General features: G+C 47.9%; 1 protein-coding gene across 1 annotated transcript in view; it reads left to right on the forward strand.

Annotated features, from left to right (window-relative positions):
* The window catches only part of slc39a4 (solute carrier family 39 member 4), a 53,694-nt gene that overhangs the window by 8,594 nt on the left and 20,967 nt on the right, over positions 1 to 24,133 (forward strand). Inside the window, exons 2-5 of the mRNA XM_055665516.1 lie at positions 10,793 to 11,089; positions 17,458 to 17,668; positions 18,729 to 18,922; positions 23,301 to 23,478. Of these exons, the coding sequence (XP_055521491.1) occupies positions 10,793 to 11,089; positions 17,458 to 17,668; positions 18,729 to 18,922; positions 23,301 to 23,478 (880 nt within the window). The remainder of the gene's footprint in view (positions 1 to 10,792; positions 11,090 to 17,457; positions 17,669 to 18,728; positions 18,923 to 23,300; positions 23,479 to 24,133) is intronic.

The raw sequence follows: 24,133 nt of genomic DNA on the forward strand, positions 1-24,133 counted from the left end.
AGGACAATAAATTAAACTATCAAATGGATCCAAAATTGGCTTGAAGGTAGGAAACAGAGGGTGATTGTGGATGATTGTTTTTATAGATGGTTGCTTTTCAGACTGGAGATCTATTAAGAGTGGTATACAGTGATCAGTTTTGGGTTCACTATTGTTCATTATTATATTAACAATTTGGATGTAAATGTTGGGAGCAGGTTTCGAGGTAACATAAGTAATGAATGTACAGCGGAGAATGAAGATGATTATCTCAAGTCAACTAGAGAGGGTGCTGAAAGGTTTTACAGAGGATGTTACGAGGGCTGGAGGGTTTAAAGAGAGGTTGGGTGGGCCGGGTCTTTTTCCTTGAAGTGTGGAAGGTCGAGAAGTGAACTTAGAGATAAAATGTCACAAAGGACAGAAATAAGGTGAACAGCTCCGGCCTTTTTCCCCAGGGTAGGGGATCATACACTGGAGCATAGGTTAAAGGTTAAAGGTGACGGGGGAAAGATTTCAAAGAGGCCTGAGGGACAGTAACATTAATGTTCGGCACCCTTCTTCAGATTGGACTTGTAGAAGGGTCCTGACCTGAAATGTTGTCCATCAATTTCCCTCCACGGATGCTGCCTGACCTGCTGAGTTCCTTCAGCACTTTGTTTTTTGCTTGGCTGCAATCAAATCTCTTAAGTCCAGAGGATAAGGATTGCCTAAGTATAAAGGATAAGTGTAAAGGATTGCCTCCTGGCCCCTGCCTCACCCCTCCTTCCCTCTTATAGAGGTATACAAAATCACGAGTGGAATAGATCGGGTAGATGCACAGAGTCTCTTGCCCAGAGTAGGGGAATCGAGGACCAGAGGTTCAAGGTGAAGGGGAAAAGATTTAATAGGAATCCGAGCGGCAACTTTTTCACACAAAGGGTGGTGGGTGTATGGAACAAGCTGCCAGAGGAGGTAGTTGAGGCTGGGACTATCCCAACATTTAAGAAACAGTTAAACAGGTACATGGATAGGATAGGTTTGGAGGGATATGGACCAAGCGCAGGCAAGTGGGACTAGTGTAGCTGGGATACCGTCTGCCGGTCATGCACCCGCGGGCATAAAACCAACTACTGCACTGCTCAGTACATGAGATGTCACACCTGCGGAGGGATCGGACATCTTTCCAGATCCTCCGACTGCCCGGGAAATACCCAACAGCGGCCCACGTCTCCGACAACATGACCGGCTAATTAGACAAAAGTCCGGGGACCTGGAGCCGTGACGTCCGTGACGTTGAGATGACCGCATTACCGCTGCCTGAGCCAGTGGACGGCGACTTTGACGTATTCTGACGCATTGACGCCGTTATTGAGTCGACGTGTGAATGGGGGCCAGATGTGCAGCATCAACAATGTGGACGTTGAGTTCAAACTTGACTCTGGAGCTCAAGTGGACATCCTGCCAGAGCACTTGTTCAGAAAGACTGGTCTTGCCTTACTGAACACGAACGTGACACTGAGGTCATACTCTGGACATACAATGAAACCCGTGGGGCAGGCAAAGGGGAACGTTAAATTAGGTAAGAAGGAATAAAGGGTTGTCTTTCAAATAGTGAGGGGGAATGTGAAACCTGTGGTGCGTGGGTCTCAAAAGGAAGCACGAAGTCCAGTGTTTTCAGAGGCACCTTTAATTATGTTCCTCCCGGTTGTAGGGAAGACCAAACAAGAGAAAGATGGCACCCAAACCCCTGCCTTTAAACCCTCTGGCTAAGGGCCGCCTCCGGACTGAACCATTCCCGTGCCGAGGGGTTCGACAGTATGATGGCACGACCCTTGGGAGCCGCCACAGGACCTCCCCCCCAGAACCAGAGGCACAAAACGCACCGGCGGGCGCACGACCCGGCCGCCCGCGTGCGGAAGTCAGCAGATCGTGGGGCTTGCGGGGGCATAGGTGGCGGGACGGGTCGAGGGAATGGTCGAGGGACCGGCGGGAGGACAGGTGGAGTGACAGGCGGAGGGAGTCGTGAGGGGGGGCGCCCTCGAGGCCGAGGTTGGGCAACCAGCACCGGTTGGTCAATGTCCAGGTGCGCCGGCTTCAAACGGTCAATCGACACGGCCTCCGGCCGGCCCCCCATGTCCAGGACAAAAGTCGACTGCCCGTGTTCCAGCACCCGGAACGGGCCCTCGTACGGCCTCTGGAGTGGCGTCCGGTGGGCATCACGGCGCAGGAAGACATACGGGCAGTCCGTGAGGGCCAATGGTACGTGTGGGCGAAATGTCCCATGGCGGGACGTTGGGACGGGTGTGAGCCTGCCAACTCGCTCGCGAAGGCGTTGAAGGGTGGAGGAGGGCGTTCCCTGTTGCTCCGGCGCCGACGGCACGAACTCCCCGGGCACTGTGAGTGTCGACCCATACACCAGCTCCACCGATGATGAGGCCAAGTCCTCTTTGGGAGCGGTCCGGATGCCCAGCATGACCCACGGCAACTCGTCCATCCAGTCCGGGCCGGAGAGTCGTGCCTTCAATGCCGCCTTTAGCTGCCGGTGGAACCTCTCCACCAGACCGTTAGCCTGCGGGTGGTAAGCCGTGGTGTGGTGCAGCTGCACCCCCAGCGTGCGAGCCATGGCTGACCACAGCTCGGAGGTGAACTGTGGCCCCCGGTCGGAGGAGATGTGCGCCGGCACCCCGAAGCGAGCAATCCAGTGCGCGGACAACGCACGAGCACACGTAGCCGTTGAAGTATCAGCCAGCGGAATGGCCTCCGGCCACCGCGTGAAGCGGTCCACCATTGTAAGAAGGTGGGTGATGCCCCGGGACGGCGGGAGAGGCCCTACAATGTCTATGTGGAGATGGTCGAACCGCCGGTGAGGTAGACCAAACTCCTGGAGAGGTGCGCGGACATGGCGCTGGATTTTTGCCGTCTGGCACGGAATGCAGGTGCGAGCCTAATGGGCAACCTGCTTGCGCAGACCGTGCCACATGAAGCGAGCTGCCACCAGTGCCGTTGTCGCCCGGATTGATGGGTGAGCCAGTCCGTGGATGACCTCGAACACTCTCCAGCGCCAGGTGGCAGTGACGATGGGGCGCGGCTGACCGGACAACACATCGCACAGGATTGTCACTCCCCCAGGACCGAGAGGGACATCCGCAAGGCGGAGGCCGGAGATGGCAGTCCGGTAGGCGGGCACCTCATCGTCCGTGAGCTGTGCCGCCGCCAGAGCAGAATAGTCCATTCCGGGCGCCACCTCGAACACGGCATTTATAGCAGGGCGGGACAATGCGTCGGCCACCCGGTTCTCTTTCCCCTCGATGTAGCGGATAGATGTTGTATACTCCGATATGTAGGCCAATTGCCGCTGCTGTCGTGCGGACCAGGAGTCGGAAACCTTCGCCAGGGCGAAAGTGAGCGGCTTGTGGTCCGTGTAGGCGGTGAACGGGCAGCCCTCCAGGAAGTAGCGAAAATGGCGCACTGCCAGGTACAGAGCCAGGAGCTCGCGATCGAACGCGCTGTATTTCGTCTGCGCACGGTTGAGGTGCCGGCTGAAGAAGGCCAGGGGCCGCCAACCTCCGCCCGTCAGTTGCTCCAGCACAGCACCAGCCGCCGACTCCGAGGCGTCCACAGTGAGAGCAGTCGGGGCATCTTCCCGCGGGTGCACCAGCAGCACGGCCCGAGCAAGGGCCTCCTTCGCGCCGTCAAAAGCTGCCTCCGCCTCGTGGGTCCATTCAACGTTCTTGTGCTGCCCACCCACCAGAAGTTGATACAGGGGCCGCATGATGTGGGCCACGGATGGCACGAAACGATGGTAAAACGCCACCATGCCGACAAACTCCTGCAGGCCACGCACCGTGCGTGGGCGGGGAAACCGACGGATGGCGTCGTCAGGCAGGGTAACCACGCCTTGCGCAGTCACGGGGTGGCCGAGGAAGTCAATCTCGGTTACGCTAAAAAATACCAAAAAGAAAGAAAAAACGAACAGACTGTCGGCAGGGCTGCCATCTCCCCGGTGCCCCTGGTAGTCTATTTTTATGGACCGATTGCGGGCAGGTGGGACTCTATGGTCACTCTATGACCCTAACAAAAACTCAGCCGATGCTGGAATCTGAAACAAAACAAGATGCTGAAAATGCTCAGCTGGTCAGACAGCAGCTGTGGATAGGGAGAGAGGGAGAGAGAAAGTGTTGAATATCTCAGATGAATGACCTTTCCACAGACTGGGTGAAGTCTGAAATCAAATATGTTTTATGTAACAGCGAAGGGAGCGTTATGTGGAACATAATGCAACATTATGTGTGAATCAGGTTGGAGATTAAGAGACACTAAAGTGGTGATAGTGCCAGTTCAGAAAGGGTGGGACAGCAATAAACCTTTACTATATCTCGTAGCTGGCAATATCATATTCAGCGTTTTTATTACAAAATTCACCGTGGTTGCTCAGTTATGAGGAAGAGAAAATTAGTCATTCACCCATGAATAGGTCTCACATAGCACTGTAAAAGACTGCGACCCTTTGTGTGGTGGGAACTAGGGCGAGAGGGTGTGTTGAAATAGAAGATAATAGAGGCAGGAAATACTTAGACCTTATCTGATCTGATCGGCGGTTGTCATAAGTTTCTTCACACGGAGATTTGTGAGTCTGTGGAATTCTCTGCCCCAGGGCGGTGGAGGCCGGTTCTCTGGATACTTTCAAGAGAGAGCTAGATAGGGCTCTTAAAGATAGCGGAGTCATTGGGATATGGGGAGAAGGCAGGAACGGGGTACTGATTGTGGATGATTAGTCAGATTGATCCCTGGGATGGCGGGACTGTCATATGAGGAAAGATTTGAAAAGACTAGGCTTGTATTCACTGGAGTTTAGAAGAATGAGGGGGGATCTTATAGAAACTTATAAGATTATAAAAGGACTGGACAAGCTAGATGCAGGAAAAATGTTCCCAATGCTGGGCGAGTCCAGAACCAGGGGCCACAGTCTTAGAATAAAGGGGAGGCCATTGAAGACTGAGGTGAGAAAAAACGTTTTCACCCAGAGAGTTGTGAATTTGTGGAATTCTCTGACACAGAGGGCAGTGGAGGCCAACTCACTAGATGGATTTAAGAGAGAGTTAGATAGAGCTCTAGGGGCTAGTGGAATCAAGGGATATGGGGAGAAGGCAGGCACGGGTTATTGATTGGGCACGATCAGCCATGATCACAATGAATGGCGTTGCTGGCTCGAAGGGCCAAATGGCCTCCTCCTGCACCTATTTTCTATGTTTCTATGATCACATTGAATGGCGGTGCTGGCTTGAAGTGCCGAATTGCCTACTCCTGCACCTATTGTCTATTGTCTAACCAGGCTTGTCTTCAATGCTCTCATTTTCCTCACCTGTATCTTCTCCATCATTTACCAGGCTTTATTCTACCCCTCTCTCACCCCCCCCCCCCCCCCCCCCACCACAACCACCACCTCGATTATTCTGAGAAGGGCTCCAACCCAAAAACCTCTGCGTGTTCTCCAGAGGTGCTGCCTGACCTGCTGAGTTACTCCAGCACTTTGTGTCTTTTCTTTATAAACCAGAAATCTGCAGTTCCTTGTGTCTACTTCTTCAAACAGGAGGGGGCCGTTTCGGCATGTGGGATCCGAAGTCTTTCCTCTTTCCATATTTTTGCCCCTTGATTCAACCAGACAGTGTCAATTGTTGATGACGAGCATGCAGGCAGAGGAGTTTAGTGTAACTTGGCATCATGTGCCACAACTTGGCACTGGTGCAGACACTGTGGACCAAAGGGCCTGTCCCCGAGCTGTACTATTCTACATTCTCTCCATATTGGCAAAACCAAACATTTATGGAGAAGCAAGTATGGAGGTGCTTGACAAGGTTGAAAGGACCTGTTTTGAGGACAACAGATCTGTATCAAACTGCCAGGTTTAACCGCAATCAGTCTGAAGAAGGGTGCCAACCCAAATGTTTGTCTGCCCATTCCCTCCACAGACGCCGCCTGACCTGTTAAGTTCCTCCGGCACTTTGTATTTTGCTCAAGATTTTAGCACCTTCAGTGTGTCTGAGACCCGCATCAACGTTTCCTTGTGTTGCTGCCACATGTATAGTATTCTTCTCATTACACAACATGTGCACTCACTGTAAAAAGATCAATTGTCTTGTATGAGCATTGACTTCTCCAGTTATAGGTAACTACATGACCTCCCCCCTTGACCCATATACCCCCACTTCTCCCCCCTCCCCCCCCTCCCCCTCTGTGTCTTGCACCTATCTTTCTCCTCTGACTCCACCCACATTCCTTCCGCTAGCTTCACAATTTGCAACTCTTCAATCCATTTGTCTCACATCTTTTGCCTTTTCATCTCTGGCCTCTTGCCCAGTCGTTGGCCTATCAAAAAGCCCTCCTCACCTGCCAGGCCATCTCCTGCCCCTCCTCTCTTCCAGCTTTCTTCCTCCCCACCCCCACAATCTGTCCGGAGAAGGGTTCCCTGTCTGAAGAAGGGTTTCGGCCCGAAACGTCGCCTATTCCCTTCGCTCCATAGATGCTGCTGCACCCGCTGAGTTTCTCCAGCACTTTTGTGTACCTTCCCTGTCTACGTTTGCCAGAGATGCTGCCTGACTTGCTGGAGTTTAGAAGGATGAGAGGGTATCTCATTGAAACATATAAGATTGTTAAGGGTTTGGACACACTAGAGGCAGGGAACATGTTTCCGATGTTGGGGGAGTCCAGAACCAGGGCCACAGTTTAAGAATAAGGAGTAAGCCATTTAGAACGGAGAAGAGGAAACACTTTTTGTTAGAGAGTGGTGAGTCTGTGGAATTTCCTGCCTCAGAGGGCGGTGGAGGCAGGTTCTCGGGATGCTTTCAAGAGAGAGCTAGATAGGGCTCTTAAAAATAGTGGCGTCAGGGGATATGGGGAGAAGGTAGGAACGGGGTACTGATTGAAGATGATCAGCCATGATCACATTGAATGGCGGTGCTGGCTCGAGGGGCCAAATGGCCTACTCCTGCATCTATTGTCTATTGTCTATTGAGTTACTCCAGCACTTTTTATGTTTTTATTTGCCTCACTTGGTTACCACCCCAAGTCTGCATGGTGTCAGCAGAGAAAATTTACGACATAGGTCGGACATTGAGTCTAACAGGCAGAACCTTGTGTCTGGCAAACAGCTGTTCGGTACACAGTTCTTTGACGACAGAGTATAAAGGTATTGCATTCGTGTCCACGAGACCAAGGTCTGCCTTGGCAAGTTCGTTATGGTTCTTCAATATAACACCCGCACGGGATTAGTGATATCATCAGTTCCAGGGACTCGATAAAAGTTATACAACGTCGTTTTATTCTGCAGTGTTGCTGATTCCCCCAAGTTGAAGCTCATTCGCAAGAGATATGGTTCAAAAGATTTATTAGCCGAACTCTGTAACTTGCGAGTGAACCTTATGTGACCCGAACCATGCACTAAAAGATTTAGGTAATTACTGAATTGGTGGCAGCAATGAATGAGCTTATGGGAATCTGCTAACTTCCTTCACTGATTAATGTCTAACTAACTTTGTGGTCTATAGCAATTTGACTTTGTGGGTTTCAAACCGACTAAAACAAAGTCAATAAACTGAAGTAAAAAAGTTATGTTGTCATAAACAATTCTTTACCTTGGCAACTGTGAAAGGTACCGGCAATGTTTGATCGAATGGGTTCCCTTCAGTGACGATCGTACTAGTCTGTAGTCTTCCTGTAAATATACTTTAGGCAGCAGGGATGGAGCAAGTTGATAGCAGGAGTCGCAAGAGACTCTCACTGCTGGAATCCTGAAAATTCAAAGAAAGCCAGCCTTTAACAATACAATAGAACTTTATTCATCCCCGGAGGGAAACTGGTCTGCCAACAGTCAGAACACACAACAAGGTACGCAAAAAACCTGAAATTGAAATTAAATTAAAAGTGAAAAAAACGAAAAAGACAAGCGACTGTTGGCTGGCTGCCATGTGCACAGCGCCTTAACCGAACACAACAAACACACAAACGCAGATTTATCCCCATGCAAGAGGATTCTAAACCGAGAGTGCTCCCCACCTCCCCCACACCGGGTTCTCCCACCATCCCTCACGGCGGTCTCCCCCACGCCAGGTCCTCATTGTCTGCCCCGCCCACCCCTCACGCTCATCGATCGCTGATCGCTGGTTGATCGGGAGGCCCCACAGCCGCCGAGGCTCCTGATGCTGCTGAGGCTCCTGTTGCCGCTGAGGCTCCTGCTGCTGCTGAGGCTCCTGCTGCTGGCGTGGCTCCTGTTGCTGCTGAGGCTCCTGCTGCTGTCGAGGCTCCTGTTGCCGCTGAGGCTCCTGTTGCCGCTGAGGCTCCTGCTGCTGCTGAGGCTCCTGTTGCCGCCGAGGCTCCTGTTGCCGCTGAGGCTCCTGCTGCTGCCGAGGCACCTGATGCCGCTGAGGCCGCACTGCCGGGTCTTGGAACTTGGAACTTCAATTTTTAACGCTTGCAGTAATCTTTTAGTATCTATCCCTGCTGTTATTTACCAACAAGTGAATTTACTGTGGTGAAATATCTCAAAAAACCTCTACTTAAGACAGATGCAAGAGACTGCCGATACTGTAACCTGGTGCAAAACACAAAGTTCTGGAAGAACTCAGCGGGTCAAGCAGCATCTGTGGAAGGAACGGGCAGACGACGTTTTGGTGCAGGACTTTTCTGCGGATGGCTGATGTGGCTTAGTCATTGAGTCATGCCGCTCAGAAACGGGCCCTTTAGCCCACCATGTCCATACTGAAAATCAAACATTCTTCTACACTAATCCCATTTGCCAGCCCTTGGCAATTCAAGTGCTTATCTAATCAATGTTGTGGGAAGCTTTGTCTCCATTTCCCCCTCAGGCAGTGTGTTCTCGATTCCAATCCTGGGGTTGAAGGTGGGGGTGGGGATGGGGATTAAATTCTTTGTTTGTTCTCCCTGTAACTCATTAAACTCATGGAATTCTTTACCCAACAGCAGCGGAAATACATGAGCATAAAGAATTCTGTTCATTACAACCTTCCCAAAAACAGTCAGGCTACAAGTGAGGGCTTTGCAGCCCAACTCTCGATCAAGATAAAAAAACAAAGTATGCACACACGGGTAGTAATACACACTCACAAAGAGGCGTATGGACATACCCACACATATTTAGCATCATGGAGTTATACTGTGCGTAACCAGGCCCTTTGACCCAACTGTGTCGGAAAGAACTGCAGATGCTGGTTTAAATCGAAGGTAGACACACAACTCAGCAGGACTGAGAAGGAATGGGTGACGTTTCGGGTCAAGACCCTTCTTCAGACTGATGTGACCCGAAATGTCACCCATTCCTTCTCTCCAGAGATTCTGCCTGTCCCGCTGAGTTACTCCGGCATTTTGTGTCTACCTTTGGCCCAACATGTCCAAACCTGACAAAGATGTCCCATCTAAGCCAGTCCCCATTTGGCCCTGTCTCCCCCTAAACGTTTCCTACCCGTGTACCTGTCCAAGTCCATTTTAAATGTTGTTATTGTACCTTCCTCAAACATCTCTTCTGGCAGCTGGCAGCTACTCACCGCCCTTGGTGTGGAAAGGTTGCCCCTCAGGTTCTTATTAAATCTTTCCCCTCTCACCTGAAACCTATGGCCTCTCGTTCTCTGTACCATGGGGGGAAAAGTGTGCATTTACCCTACTCATTCCCTTCATGAATTTATACATCTCTATATGATCACCCACAGCTGCTGTCTCTAGAATCTGATAAGATTCTTCAAAGGTTTCATTTACAGTAAAGGTCTGTTCCCTCACCATCAAGGCTTTGGTGGTGCTGGCCAAAGATCCTATAGCAGAGCTTTGGTGCTGGCCAGCCAGATATCCCACACTATTGGATATTACTCCAATTAATGGCCCGCACACACTTTTATTTCACTTTTTGAACATTACTGTGAATCTGGTGAGTTTAAAAGCTGGAGTAACTCAGCGGACAGGCAGCACCTCTGGAGAGAAGGAATGGGTGACGTTTCGGCTTGAGACCCGTCTTCAGACATAGACTTCAAACTTTAAAGGGAGTCCACATAAGGGCATCACACACCAGCTACCTTGTTCCCGAGTCTCTGCGTATCAGACACGGGGCCAGCTCAAACACACACCAGCTCACACACACACCAGCTCACACACACACGCCAGCACCCACAGCACACAGACCAGCTCCAGCACACACCAGCTCACACACACCAGACCTGATGGTCTGAACTAGAGGGCACCATACTCAGAACTAATCAACACACAAACACACACACCCATACACACCAACACACACACACACACCCCTACACACACACACCAACACCCCTACACACCAACACACACAACTACACGCACATACATACGCACAGACACACACAGGCCCCCTACACACACAAACACACACCCCTACACACCAACACACACACACAGGCACAGGCACATGCACACATGCGCACACACACACTCACACACACACAAAAGTGTGCATTCACCCTATTCATTCCCTTCATGAATTGATACACCTCTATATGATCACCCACAGCTGCTGTCTCTAGAATCTGATAAGATTCTTCGAGTTTCATTTACAGTAAAGGTCTGATATTCCCTCACCATCAAGCCTCATGGCTTCGGAGGTTCTGTTTCGTTCGCGGTCTCCTGTGACTGGGTGGGTTTTGCCCGGGGTGCTCCGGTTTCCTCCCATGTCTTAAAGCCCGGCGCATTGGTAGGGTAAATGGCCACATACATATATATATATATATTGGAGATGACAATTTCACTTTTGAAAAATCATTTATTAACAATTCTTTTCCACCTCTTTTCTCCTAATCAGTGTTTTTCAGCTGATGATATTTTTGAATTTGGTGGGAAGAACAGCAGCAACAACAACAGAACACTGACATCGGATGACTTTTTTCGTGTTGCTCCCGGCTTGCTGCTTTTCCTGAGTGACCCACAGAGAGTGTGCCAGGACATACAGTCCAACAAGTGGGTGGAAGAAACAATGGTGTTTGCAGAACATCTACTTAGGGCAAATGAAACAAGCCAAATCCATGAGCTCACCTCTCACCAGGTGGAAGATGTGCTGCAGAAAGTACAAAAGAACTATCTGACAGTGGCCAAGGGTCAGGTAGGTAGGATCTAGTACTTGGCACTTTCTCTGTTCCTCGCCATTCAATTGTGTTTTATCAGCATAACCTCGAACTCTGCACCACACTAAACTAATTAGCCACTGCAACCAGAGTGAGGCAACCAACAAAGATTAGGTGTATCAAAATCACGAGGGGAATAGATAGGATTATTGTGTGGAGTCTTTGTCCCAGGGTAAGGAAACCAAGAAATAGGGGGCATGGGTTCAAAGTGAGAGAGGTAGGGTTTAACCAGAACCTGAGGAGCAACGTTTCCAGACAGAGTGGAGTTATATGGAACAAGCTGACAGAGGAGGTAGTTGAGGCAGGTACAATAGCAGTTGAAGCCATTTGGACAGGAACATGGTTGGGAAAGGTTAAGAGGGATGTAGGCCACATGCAGGTAAATGGGACTGGTTTAGATGGGGCATCTTGGTCAGCATGGATGAGTTGGGCCAAAGGGCCTGTTATGACTCTAGTATTTTACGAGAGGGAGAAAGCTCATCAATTAACTAAGTGTAACTGTGGTGTGGTGGATAGAGCTGCTGCCTCATGGCTTCAGAGGCTCTGTTTCCATCGCAATCTCCTGTGACTGCGTGGGTTTTTCCCGGGGTGCTCCAGTTTCCTCCCACGTCTTAAAGCTCGGCGCATTGGTAGGGTAAATGGCCACAGGTTGGATACACTATACGCCATATGTGCACGAATTTGGGGAGTTGATGGGAATGTAGGGAGAAATAGGCTGCAGGGAAAACTAGTAGGGATTGGGATAAACTCTGTGATTCAGTATAGTGTCGAAGAGCTGAAAAATCTACATATGACAATCAAACACTCTTAAAGCCCTGTCATAGAAACATAGAAATTAGGTGCAGGAGTAGGCCATTCGGCCCTTCGAGCCTGCACCGTCATTCAATATGATCATGGCTGATCATCCAACTCAGTATCCCGTACCTGCCTTCTCTCCATACCCTCTGATCCCCTTAGCCACAAGGGCCACATCTAACTCCCTCTTAAATATAGCCAATGAACTGGGCCTCGACTACCCTCTGCGGCAGAGAGTTCCAGAGATTCACCACTCTCTGTGTGAAAAAAGCTCTTCTCATCTCGGTTTTAAAGGATTTCCCCCCTTATCCTTAAGCTGTGACCCCTTGTCCTGGACTTCCCCAACATCGGGAACAATCTTCCTGCATCTAGCCTGTCCAACCCCTTAAGAATTTTGTAAGTTTCTATAAGATCCCCTCTCAATCTCCAAAATTCTAGAGAGTATAAACCAAGTCTATCCAGTCTTTCTTCATAAGACAGTCCTGACATCCCAGGAATCTTTACTGCCTGCTGCACCTGCATGCTTACTTTCAATGACTGGTGTACCATGACACCCAGGTCTCGTTGCATCTCCCCTTTTCCTAGTCGGCCACCATTTAGATAATAGTCTGCTTTCCTGTTTTTGCCACCAAAATGGATAACCTCACATTTATCCACATTATACTGCATCTGCCAAACATTTGCCCACTCACCCAGCCTATCCAAGTCACCTTGCAGTCTCCTGGCATCCTCTTCACAGCTAACACTGCCCCCCAGCTTAGTGTCATCCGCAAACTTGGAGATATTGCCTTCAATTCCCTCATCTAGATCATTAATATATATTGTAATATATATTATACTGTCCCACGGTACGAGTTCATTCCAAGAGTTCTCCCGAGTTTTTAAAAAATCAAACTTGTGGTAAGCACGGAGAATGAACGTAGCGGGTACGTCGGAGCTCGGGGACGTCTCTTAGCGGCTCGTATCGCTAACGGCAGGTACTCGGGAAGACTCGCTAACGGCAGGTAAGCACGGGAAGACTCGTGAAGATTTTTCAACATGTTGAAAAATGGCCACGAGAGCCCCGAGTACCGACGAGTGGCCATTACCGTAAATCTCCGAGTAAACCTCGACCCAAAACGTCACCCTCGCCACGTTCTCCAGAGATGCTGCCTGACCTGCCTTTATACTCCAGCACTTTGTGTGTTGTAGACCCGCACCCGCAGTTCCTTGTTTCTCCAAACACAAGTGCAACAGGCAGCGTAAAGAGACAAAATACCAGAATGCAGAATACAATGTGATAGCATTACAGAGACAGTGCAGGTAAAAAACTGTAAAATCTGCATTGAGGTAGGTTGGAAGATCAATGACACATGCTAGCTTTGTGGTTGCTTAGTGGCAGGCACCATGGCCTCTCTCATTTACAACTCCTCCTCCAGAATTCACTTTACTAGCATTATTTGTTCCTCCTTCACCATGCGCTATTTCTCCCCTTTTGACATTTAACGTCTCCTATTCTCCACCTTATCAGCCCTTCACTTTTATTTCCTCCACCCATTGTATCTGCATTGTAAATCTTGCTTATCTCCATCCAGCCTTTCCAAGCAGCCATGAGAAGTCGTTGACCTGAAACCTTCACCCTGCTTTTCAGCTGCTGTCTGACATGCTGAGCATTTCTTTCCAGCATGTTTCTTTTTTGCTTTTAATTCAAAATTAATCCCTTATATAAAATTGTTAAGGGTTTGGACACGCTAGAGGCAGGAAACATGTTCCCTACGTTGGGGGAGTCCAGAACCAGGGGCCACAGTTTAAGAATAAAGGGTAGGCCATTTAGAACGGAGATGAGGAAACACTTTTTCTCACAGAGTTGTGAGTCTGTGGAATTCTCTGCCTCAGAGGGCGGTGGAGGCAGGTACTCTGGATACTTTCAAGAGAGAGCTAGATAGGGCTCTTAATGATAGCGGAGTCAGGGGATATGGGGAGAAGGCAGGAACGGGGTACTAAATGGGGATGATCAGCCATGATCACATTGAATGGCGGTGCTGGCCTGAAGGGCCGAATGGCCTACTCCTGCACCTACTGTCTATTGTCTATTGGCTATGATTTGCTGGGAATTGCATTATTGTTACATTACCTGAGTACGAGGCATACATGTTTCTATGGAGAGGCATTTAAGAGGATTTTCGATAGGCGCATGGATATGCAGAGAATGGAGGGGTTTGGAATCTGTCTGATCAGATTAATAGAACATCGATGTAGAACAGTGCAGCACAAGAACAAGCCCTTCAGCCCATAATTCTGTACCCAACTTGACACCAAGACCAACTCGTATTACACATAATACATAGAAACCTAGTAAATAGGTGCAGGAGTAGGCCATTCGGCCCTTCGAGCCCTGCACCGCCATTCAATATGATCATGGCTGATCATCCAACTCAGTATCCTGTACCTGCCTTCTCTCCACACCCCCTGATCCCATTAGCCCAAAAGGCCACATCTAACTCCCTCTTAAATATAGCCAATGAACTGGCCTCAACTACCTTTTGTGGCAGAGAATTCCACAGATTCACCACTCTCTGCGTGAAAAATGTTTTTCTCATCTCGGTCCTAAAAGATTTCCCCCTTATCCTTAAACTGTGACCCCTTGTTCTGGAGTTCCACAACATCGGGAACAATCTTCCTGCATCTAGCCTGTCCAACCCTTAAGAATTTTGTAAGTTTCTATAAGATCCCACCTCAATCTTCTAAATTCTAGCGAGTAAGATCCCACCTCAATCTTCTAAATTCTAGTGAGAAAGCCGAGTCTATCCAGTCTTCCAGTCTTTCTTCATATGAAAGTCCTGACATCCCAGGAATCAGTCTGGTGAACCTTCATTATCTTCACAATCCATATCCCTCCATTCCTTGCATATACGTATGACAATCCAAAATCCTGTTAAATGCCACTGCCCCAACCACAAACCCAGGCAGCGTGTTCCATGCACCCACCACCTTCTATGTAAAAAAAACTGCCCCGCACATTTCCTTTAAGCCCTGCCCCCCTCACCTTCTCCAATATTTGATTTTTTTCCCATGCTGTGAAATAGATTCTGACTGTCTACCCTAGCTATGCCTCTCATAATTTTACACGCATTACTTCCATCAGATCTCCCCTCAATCTCCATCATTCCAGTGAAGGCAATCCAAGTCTGTCCAACCTCTCCCTGTAGCTGATATCCCCCCTCCCCCCCCCAATGCAAGCAACATTCTGATCAAATCAGTGTACGGGCATCGTAAACAAAGTTATTCACTGTATCTCGGAAAACACGACAATAATGAACTAATACCTACAATGAACCAATGCCAAGTAAAAAAGATGTTTTGTAAGCGGATGGGTTATTGATCACGCAGATGCCATTGACCTGAATAGTACAAAAAGTTGGATCAGGTTCATCACCATTGCATTTGCTAGACAGGTCATGTACCTGAAGTAGGGCAAAAAATAAATGTCATAATTTTAATCCAGGGAAATGTCCATACTAATTTGTCAAGATGCAAATCAATTTGATCTATCATAAGGTCATAGTTGAGTTCCAGAACTAGGCCAACCGGCCCATCAAGTCCACTCTGCCATTCAATCATGGGTGATCTTCTCTCTCCATTTCCTGACTTCGCCCCATGAGCCCTGACACATGTACTAATCTACAATCTATCAGCCTGTGGCAAATAATTCCACAGATTCCTCTGACTAAAGAAATTCTTCCTCGTCTCTTTCTTAAAGGACCAACCTTTAATTCTGAGGCTATGATCTCTAATCCTAGACTCTCCCACCAGTGGAAATATGCTCTCCACATCCACACTATCCAAGCCTTTCACTGTTCGCTAGGTTTCAATGAGGTCCCCCCTCATCCTTCTCAATTCCAACCAGTAGAGGACCAGTGTCGTTAAACGCTCATCATATGCTAACCCACTCATTCCTGGAATCATTCTTGTAAAACTCCTCTGGACCCTCTCCTCAGATATGGTGCCCAAAATTGCTCCAAATGCGGCCTGACCAGCAACTTATAGTGCCTCAGCGTTACATCTCTGTTTTTGTATGCAAGCCCTCTTGAAATAAATGCTAGCATTGCGTTTGCTTTCATTACTACTGATTTGACTTGCAGATTTTAGGAGTGCTGCACCAGCACCAGCACTCCCAGGTCCCTTTGCACCTCCGATTTCTGGATTCTCTCCCCATTTAGAAAATAGTCTACAACTTTATTCCTACTACCAAAATGCATGACTCCACACTTTGCCATACTATATTCCATCTGCCACTTCTCTGCCCACTCTCCCAACCTGTCCCAAGTCCTTCTGCAGAGTCCCTGCTTTCTCTACACTACCTGCCCCTCCACCAATTTTTGTATCATCTGCAAACTTGGCCACAAAGCCTCCAACCCCCTCATCCAAATGACTAATATACAATGTGAAGAGCAGTGGCCCCAGCACCGAGCCCTGCGGAACTGCGCTAGTCTCTGCCTTCTGCCATCCAGCCAACCTGATATCCATGCCAGTATCTGCCCTTTGATACCGTGGGCTCTCATCTTCCTCAGCAGCCTCACGTGTGGAAACTTATCAAAAACTTTCTGAAAATCTAGGTAAACAACGTCCACTGACTCTCCTTTGTCTGTCCTGTGATTTACTTCTGCAGAGAAGAATTCCAGCAGATATACGTCATCAAGATCTCCCTTTCACATGCTGACTTTGGCCTATTTAATCATGATCTTCTACGTATTCTGTAACCTCGTCCTTCATAATGCACTCTAAATTCTTACCAACCACTGAAGCCAGACTAACCGGCCAATAGTTCCCACTATTCTGCTTTGCTCCCTTCTTGTGCAGTCGAGTAATATTGGCAATTGTCCAATCGTCTGGAACCACTCCTGACTCTAGTGATGTATATTGTGAGTGCTGCACAGAGGCCCATTTGGCCCTTCCTGTTCATGATGGCATTGTTCGTTGCAACTCACCCTAACCCCAACCCTAAAAGCCCTGTCCCACTCTATGAGTTAATTCCAAGAGTTCTCCTGAGTTTGCCCTGATTCGAACTAGGAGATTTACGGTAATGGCCGCTTGTGGGTACTCGGGGCTCTCATGGACATTTTTCAACATGTTGAAAAATCTTCACGAGTCTTCCCGAGCTTATCTGCTGTTAGCGAGTCTTCCCGAGTACCTGCCGTTAGCGTTACGAGCCGCTAAGAGACGTCCCTGAGCTCCGACGTACCCGCCACGTTCATTCTCTGTGCTTACCACGAGTTTGATTTTTTTTTAAACTCGGGAGAGCACTTGAATGAACTTGTATCGTGGGACAGGGCCATAACCCTGTTCAGAGCAACTCACCACCGCCACCCACTGGCCCTTTCTCCATCGGATGCAATTCTTGTACATCTATTCGATTCTCTTTTAGTATCAGTGATAAGACGATGGAGAAAGGGAACACTAGAAACTGTTGGGAAAGGTTTGGGGAGAAAACATGAACGAGGAAGAAGTATAGGCTGTTAGAAGGTGTTTAGTTACTAGATATGTTTGATAATTAATTTCTTTTAACCTCCAGCCCTGTGTCAACTCAACTCAAATCTTAGAAGAGTATGAATTGGTGTCCAACGGAATGGCAGGAATTAATGTTGGCCACTTTTCTGCTGTAGTCCTTTACCACGTCTTACGAGGCGACTGCATCCTCCAGCACCTATTGCCAGGGCCTGAGTACTTCCTTAACTTTATCTTTCACATGTACCATAATGAATCTCGGAACTTCACCAGAACAGGTAAGGAAAACATTCTCTATTCTGCTTTTCTTTCGCTAGTGGCCTGAGTAGAGGCATTGGGCAGGGAGACTAGAGCTGGGGATGCAACTGCAACTTGGGTTTATCGCAGTAAAAGCGGACATCTTCATTTTCACATTGCAGTGCAGACTTCTGCAATGTCCATGAGAGGCAAGATCAGGAGTAGACTCTTCAGCCCATTGAGACCTGCTGCTGTTCAATAAAATGATGGCTGCGACAACATTTCTGAGGTCCATCTTCGTGCCCTGTCCTTTCCTTTCGTCACTGATTAGAAATCCACCTCGGGACTCCCCCATCTTCTCGACATTCACTCTGTCTTGATCCCAGGAAAGAAGGAGGCAGCAGAAAGTGGTGGACATTGCCTGGTCCATTGCAGTAACTGACTTCCCCACTGTCAAAGGAATCTACAGGAGGTGCTACTTCACAAAAGCAACGGAAATCATCTAAGACCCATACCACCCTGGTCACATTCTCTTTCCAGTAGAACTTACACGAGGCTGAGATCCATGACCTCCTTGAGTAGCTTCTTCCCAGCAATCATTTGGCTCCTGAACCATCCAGCATAACACTAAACACTACCATACCACAGCACCAAACCACTATGGGCATTGCATTACCAAGGTTGGACTGATTACTTGTTTAAAAAGGAAATGCAGATGCTGGAAAATTGAAGGTAGACAAAAGTGCTGGAGAAACTCTGCGGGTGCAGCAACATCGAAGGAAATGGGCAACATTTCGGGCCGTAACCCTTAAAGCGGCAGCATCTATAGAGCAGAGGAAACAGGCAACGTTTCGGGCTGAAACCCTTAGCGGCAGCATCTATGGAGCGAAGGAAATTGACAACATTTCGGGCTGAAACTTGTTTACTTTGTCTTGCATTATCATGGTCTAGTTTACCAAAGAACAATTGGAATTGTTTTGTACATTTGTGGGGATGGGGAAAATTTCACAGTGTGGGCTTGGTGGGAGGAACAGGAATTCTGAATCAAGTGGTGGACGGTGGAACTACATAAATGCCAAGGCTTCCTCCTTTCATTTTCAGAACTTGAAGACTTGATGAGTAAAATTGGTTTAGCTCATGATAACCATGAAGATCCAGACCACGAGCATAGTGAAGGTCACGGGCAAGAGAGTGAGAGTGAACAAGGTCATGAACACGAGGAAGAGCTTGACCATAGTTCCCATCGGCTGGCAAATCATAACCCGGAGGAGAAGGAGAATACTACCTGGAACATGGTAATGTTACACACCTTACAGCAATTCTCTTTTATCAATTGTTACTGACCGACCCTCAGGACATCCAGCCTGCGCTGCATCAGGGTTCCATGATATGATATCACGTCCTATTGAAACCAGGCTTATCAGGGAAACCCCTGGCTCAACTGGTTTCACAATGTGGAATGATCAAGTTCCAGTGGTATGGTCCCTGAGCCAAGTCAATAAAGGCTGTTGCAATTGGTTTCACTACCCCTGGGTTCAAGCGATGAAACCTAGGGCAGGATTTCCAATGTGTTCACAACACAACAACTCTTCCTTGGTTTCCACATGTAGAAATTACAATCAATGCAGACTACTGTACTTACGAGCTGGTGTAAGTAGAAATTAAAATGAAAAGTGTGAAGTTAATTGTTTGGCAGGGGCAAAAAAAAATTGCCTTTTTAAATAGTGCAAAATGATATGCAGAGGGGTCTGTGTGCACTGGTTACTGAAACACGTGTAATCAGGCAGGCACAGCAAGCATTAGAAAGGCAATTAGTTGAAAGGAAGCACAAACACAAAGTGTTGGGGCAACTCAGTGGGTCAGGCAACATATGTGGAGGGAATGGACAGATGGAGCTTTAGGTTGGGATCCTTCTTCAGACTGGTGGAGGTAAGATGAGAAAGCTAGAAAAGAGAGGTGGGGGGAAGGTGCAGGATAAAGCCAGGCAAGTGAAAGGTGGATATAGGTAAAGAGGGGGGGGGGGGGGGGGGGGGGGGGGGGGGGGGGGGTAGGGGGGATAGGGCTTTGCCAGATGGATGGAATTAGTGACAAAGATCAGAGGTAAAATGGTGACGAAAGTGTGTCAGGTAAGCAGAGAGGAGGAGTGAAATGTAAAGCTGGAGGGAGGGATGTGTAAAGACAGGATATATCAGATACATGATAAGGAAATAACACTGAGTGCAAGGTAAAGCCAGTAAAGTCCGATCAAAGATAGTCTGAGGATCTCCGATGAGGTACAGTAGATAGTACTTCAGGACTGCTCTGGTTGCAGAAGGATGGTTCCGTCTCAACATAACAGCTGGGAATAGCAGTGAACGTTTCACGTTGATGGTTTTTTCATCAGAATCCTTCCTGAACTGTTAATTCTATTCCTCTCTCCACAGATGCTGCCTGACTTGCTGAGTTCTTCCAGCATTTATTTTATTTTTTATTTCCCTGCGTGAAATGATTTCATAGATAAATGATTTCAGGCGTACTTGGTTCAAGTGGGAGATGTTCACTGCCCAAAATGTTTAACATTTTAATAACCTGGTAGTTGAGTCAGGTAAAGTTGAGTTAGGATCTATACAGAATATAAAACAGTGTAGCATTGGTACAGGTCCATGATGTCCTTGCCAAACATGATGGCAAGCTAAATTATTCTCCTCTGCCTGCACATCATCCCTATCCCTCTATATCCGTATGTCTATCTACCTGGAACCCAAAGAACCAACGGTAGACAAAAGTGCTGGAGAAACTCAGCGGGTGCAGCAGCATCTATGGAGCGAAGGTCCGTAGATGCTGCTGCACCCGCTGAGTTCCTCCAGCACTTTTGTCTACCTTCGATTTTCCAGCATCTGCAGTTCCTTCTTAAACTCAAAGAACCAATATCTGACCACCAGAGGGCACCGCTGTACTATAATGTGGTTTTGTAGATTGAAGAGGAAGAGTATTTCGGGCAGAAATATTTGCTAAAGCTTTTATCTTATTTGGAGAACCAAAACGAGTGGGTGCCATATATAGTTCAGCTCTACAGAAATAACTGAAATTAATGTCAGGACAAACAGAATCAGAAAATAAGAACCCCGACCGCGGGTGAACAACAAAGAGCAAGGAAGCTGTCTGAACTTTGGTGCCTTCCCTCACAGTGGGAAACGTTGATTCCGCTGTGTGGGGATGTTTATGTTAAATTCTATCGTGTGTTGTGTTCTTTTTTTATTCGTACGGCTGTATGGCAGGCACGTGCCGTGAGTAATTACTCAAGGTAGGCAGTCAGCCGGCTTTAAAAAAAAACATAAACGCACATGCGCAGATTGTTCTCTCCGTAAAATATAAAAATAAAGGCAGTAACAATTCAATTTGCCCAATGCTTCCAAGTCTCCTTTATTCTGAATTACTGAATGGGTGGGGGGGTGAAGGATGATGGCAGGTGGAGAGATGGTGGGAAAAACGGGAGCATAGGGAAAAGTTGAATCAGTTGTCATCTAATTGAATGACAACACTTGTTCTTGGTTCTTGGTCCTCCAAAATATTCCAAATGGAATTTAAACTGGCGGTGGTGTTCAAGGGACCAATTGGGGGGAGAGTTCCTTTCAAGAGAGTCTGTGCCAGGCGTAAAGTTGCGGGGAGGGCAGGAGTGTTGAGAAGGAGGGAGTCGGGGATAATGCCAGTAACTCACCCACTCACCGCTGCCGTGGCGCTTCGGGTGCGGAGCAACCACGTTGCAGCCGGGGATAGAAGCAGCTTGGGTGGCTGCGAGCGGCCGCCGGGAGCCGACAGCAGAACAGGCCGCCACTTCAGTGCCTTCTGCCGGCCCGCTCACCTCTGGCAGTGCTCTCCGTCTGAACATCTCTCACCTGCCGCTCGCTCATGTCAGCCGCTTCCCGCAAATCCTTAAACTCCCACAGCCGAGTAACCTCAATCGCTGTCGGAATTTAAGGATCAGTGAAAGGAACTCTGTCCCCCACCCCCACACCCCAGGAAATATGGTATTTAAAAACATAAACACAAAATGTACTTACCACATTATCGGTACACGAACTCCATTCTTCTCTCTTTGTTTCCTAAGATACACTTAAAATAATGACAATCCATATTTGAAAACCCCGCCAAGAAACCAGCGCTGAAATAGAATTTTAGCTGCCTTCAGCCCCGCTTGAAATTGACAGCTTCAGGCAGCGCTGACGGCACGTGGGCTGCACAGACCTTCAAGGGTTACAAGTGCTGCGGATGAAAGGCACGGAGAATTATGCCTACCTAAGAGATCGGTCTCTTAGATAGGCATAATTCTCCCATGCCGTTACTATTTATATTTAGTAATTACCATTTTATAATTTTAGTCAGGGTAGGCAGTGCCTACCTTTCCCACCCTGACGGCACGTGCCTGCTGTATGGTAACCCAAATTTCACTGTAGCAATTGGTGCATGTGACAATAAATGTAAACTTGAACTTGAACTTGAGCCATAGTCATAGAGGGATACAGCCTGGAAACAGGCCCGTCATAGGGTGATACAATGTGGAAACAGGCCCGTCATACAATGTGGAAACAGGCCCTTTGACCCAACTTGCCCACACCGGCCAGCATGCACCAGCTACACGTCCCACTTGCGTGCGCTTGATCCATATCCCCCCAAATCTGTCCTATCCATGTACCTGTCTAAAAGCTTCTTAAATGTTCAGCCTCAACTACCTCCTCTGGCAGCTTGTTCCATACATCCAACACCCTTTGTATGAAAAAGTTACCTCTCAGATTCCTATTAAATCTTTCCCCCTTCACCTTGAACCTATGTCATCCTTGATTCCCCTTCTCTGGGCAAGAGACCCTGTGCGGTTACCCAATCCTCCCATGATTTTTTACACCTCAATAAGATTATCCCTCACCCTCCTGCACTCCAAGGAATAGGGTCCCAGCCTACCCAACCTCTGCCAATAGCTCAGGCCCTCTAGCCCTGGCAACAAACTTGTAAATCTTCTCTGTACCCTTTCCAGCTTGACAGCATCTCTCCTATAACATGGTGCCCAGGTCTGAACGCAATACTCTAAATGCGGCCTCACCAATGTCTTATACAACTGCAACATGACCTCCCAACTTCTATACTCAGTACAACTGCAACATGACCTCCATACTTCTATATTCAAGAATAATCAAACTGATATTCTTTCACTGCACATCTCGTATGTGCATGTGACAAATAAACTTGACTTGACTTGACTTGATACATTCAAAGGGAATAAAAGAATTGGATACACACGAGAGTGCAGATGCTGAAATTGTGAGTAAAAAAAACAAACTGCTGGAGGAACTGAGCAGGTCAGGTAGAATCTGTGGATGAAATGGGCTAATAATGGTTAGAGTAGAGACACTTTTTCATTCTGAAGAAGGGGCCTGTCTCTCTCCATTACTCTACAAAGATGCTACCTGATTCTAATGTCTTCCGCTAAAATAGTTGTTTGAGTGGATGAAGAGCACACACACGTGTATTCTGGTAATGAATCTACAATAAGGAGCAAAATTGCTAAATTAATGCTGTGCTTCATTATTTCCTAATTGTAGCAGCAACGCTACTAGGCCCTTGTGCCTCTAAGTTTTATTTAGAATGTTGATTGAAATGTCTAACAGCAGGGTTCTCTTCTTTTCCCTTTTCGCTCTGTAGAAATGTTTTAGCTCCAGTGAAATAATGATCATCCATCAGATTGCAGCCAACGGCATGATTTCCCAGAGTGATTTTGTTCAGCTGAGCCCTGCATTAATCCAGCAACTTGTGAGTGGAGCCTGCACCAGAACACACCCAGGCACAGACCAGCAGCAGTTTCAGCTGACCACTGCTGAAAGTAAGCCCTCCAGCAAATGACTGTAACTTTTCTCATCAATGTCACATGTGTATGTGATAGACATCTTGGTGTGACCAATGACTCAGGTTTAGAGAGTTTGGGTCAAGTCTTGCTTTAGATCCCAAAGCATGTAATCTAATTCAATACTTATGGAGTTCTGCATTGTTCGAGATGCCATTTTTCTGAAGAGATGAGATGCTTAAAACTAAGATGCTGTAGCACTCTCTGATGGAGATTCCATGATAATATTTGCTCAGATACATGGATAAGAAAGGGATATGGACCAAACGTGGGCAAACAGTCGTAGCTTAGATGGGGCATCTCGGTTGGTATGGTCAGGTTGAGCCGAAAGGCTTGTTTCTCTTTTGTTTGACTCTATGACTATCATTTCCAAACAATAGGATGAGGGCCCTCTCTGCTTATTGCTTCATCAAGACAGTTTTATGTTGACACAAGAGGCTGCAGATGCTGGTTCACAAAAAAGGCACAGTGCTGGAGTAACTCAGTGAGACAGGCAGCATCTCTGCAGGACATGAAGAGACGATGTTTCAGACCTTCTCCACCTTACTACAATCAGTCTGAAGAAGAATCTCCATCCAAAACGTCACCTATTCTCATCCTTCAGAGATGCTGCTAGACCTGCTGAGTTACCCCA

This window comes from Leucoraja erinacea, chromosome 2, assembly GCF_028641065.1.
Source record: "Leucoraja erinacea ecotype New England chromosome 2, Leri_hhj_1, whole genome shotgun sequence".
Lineage (NCBI taxonomy): Eukaryota > Metazoa > Chordata > Chondrichthyes > Rajiformes > Rajidae > Leucoraja > Leucoraja erinaceus.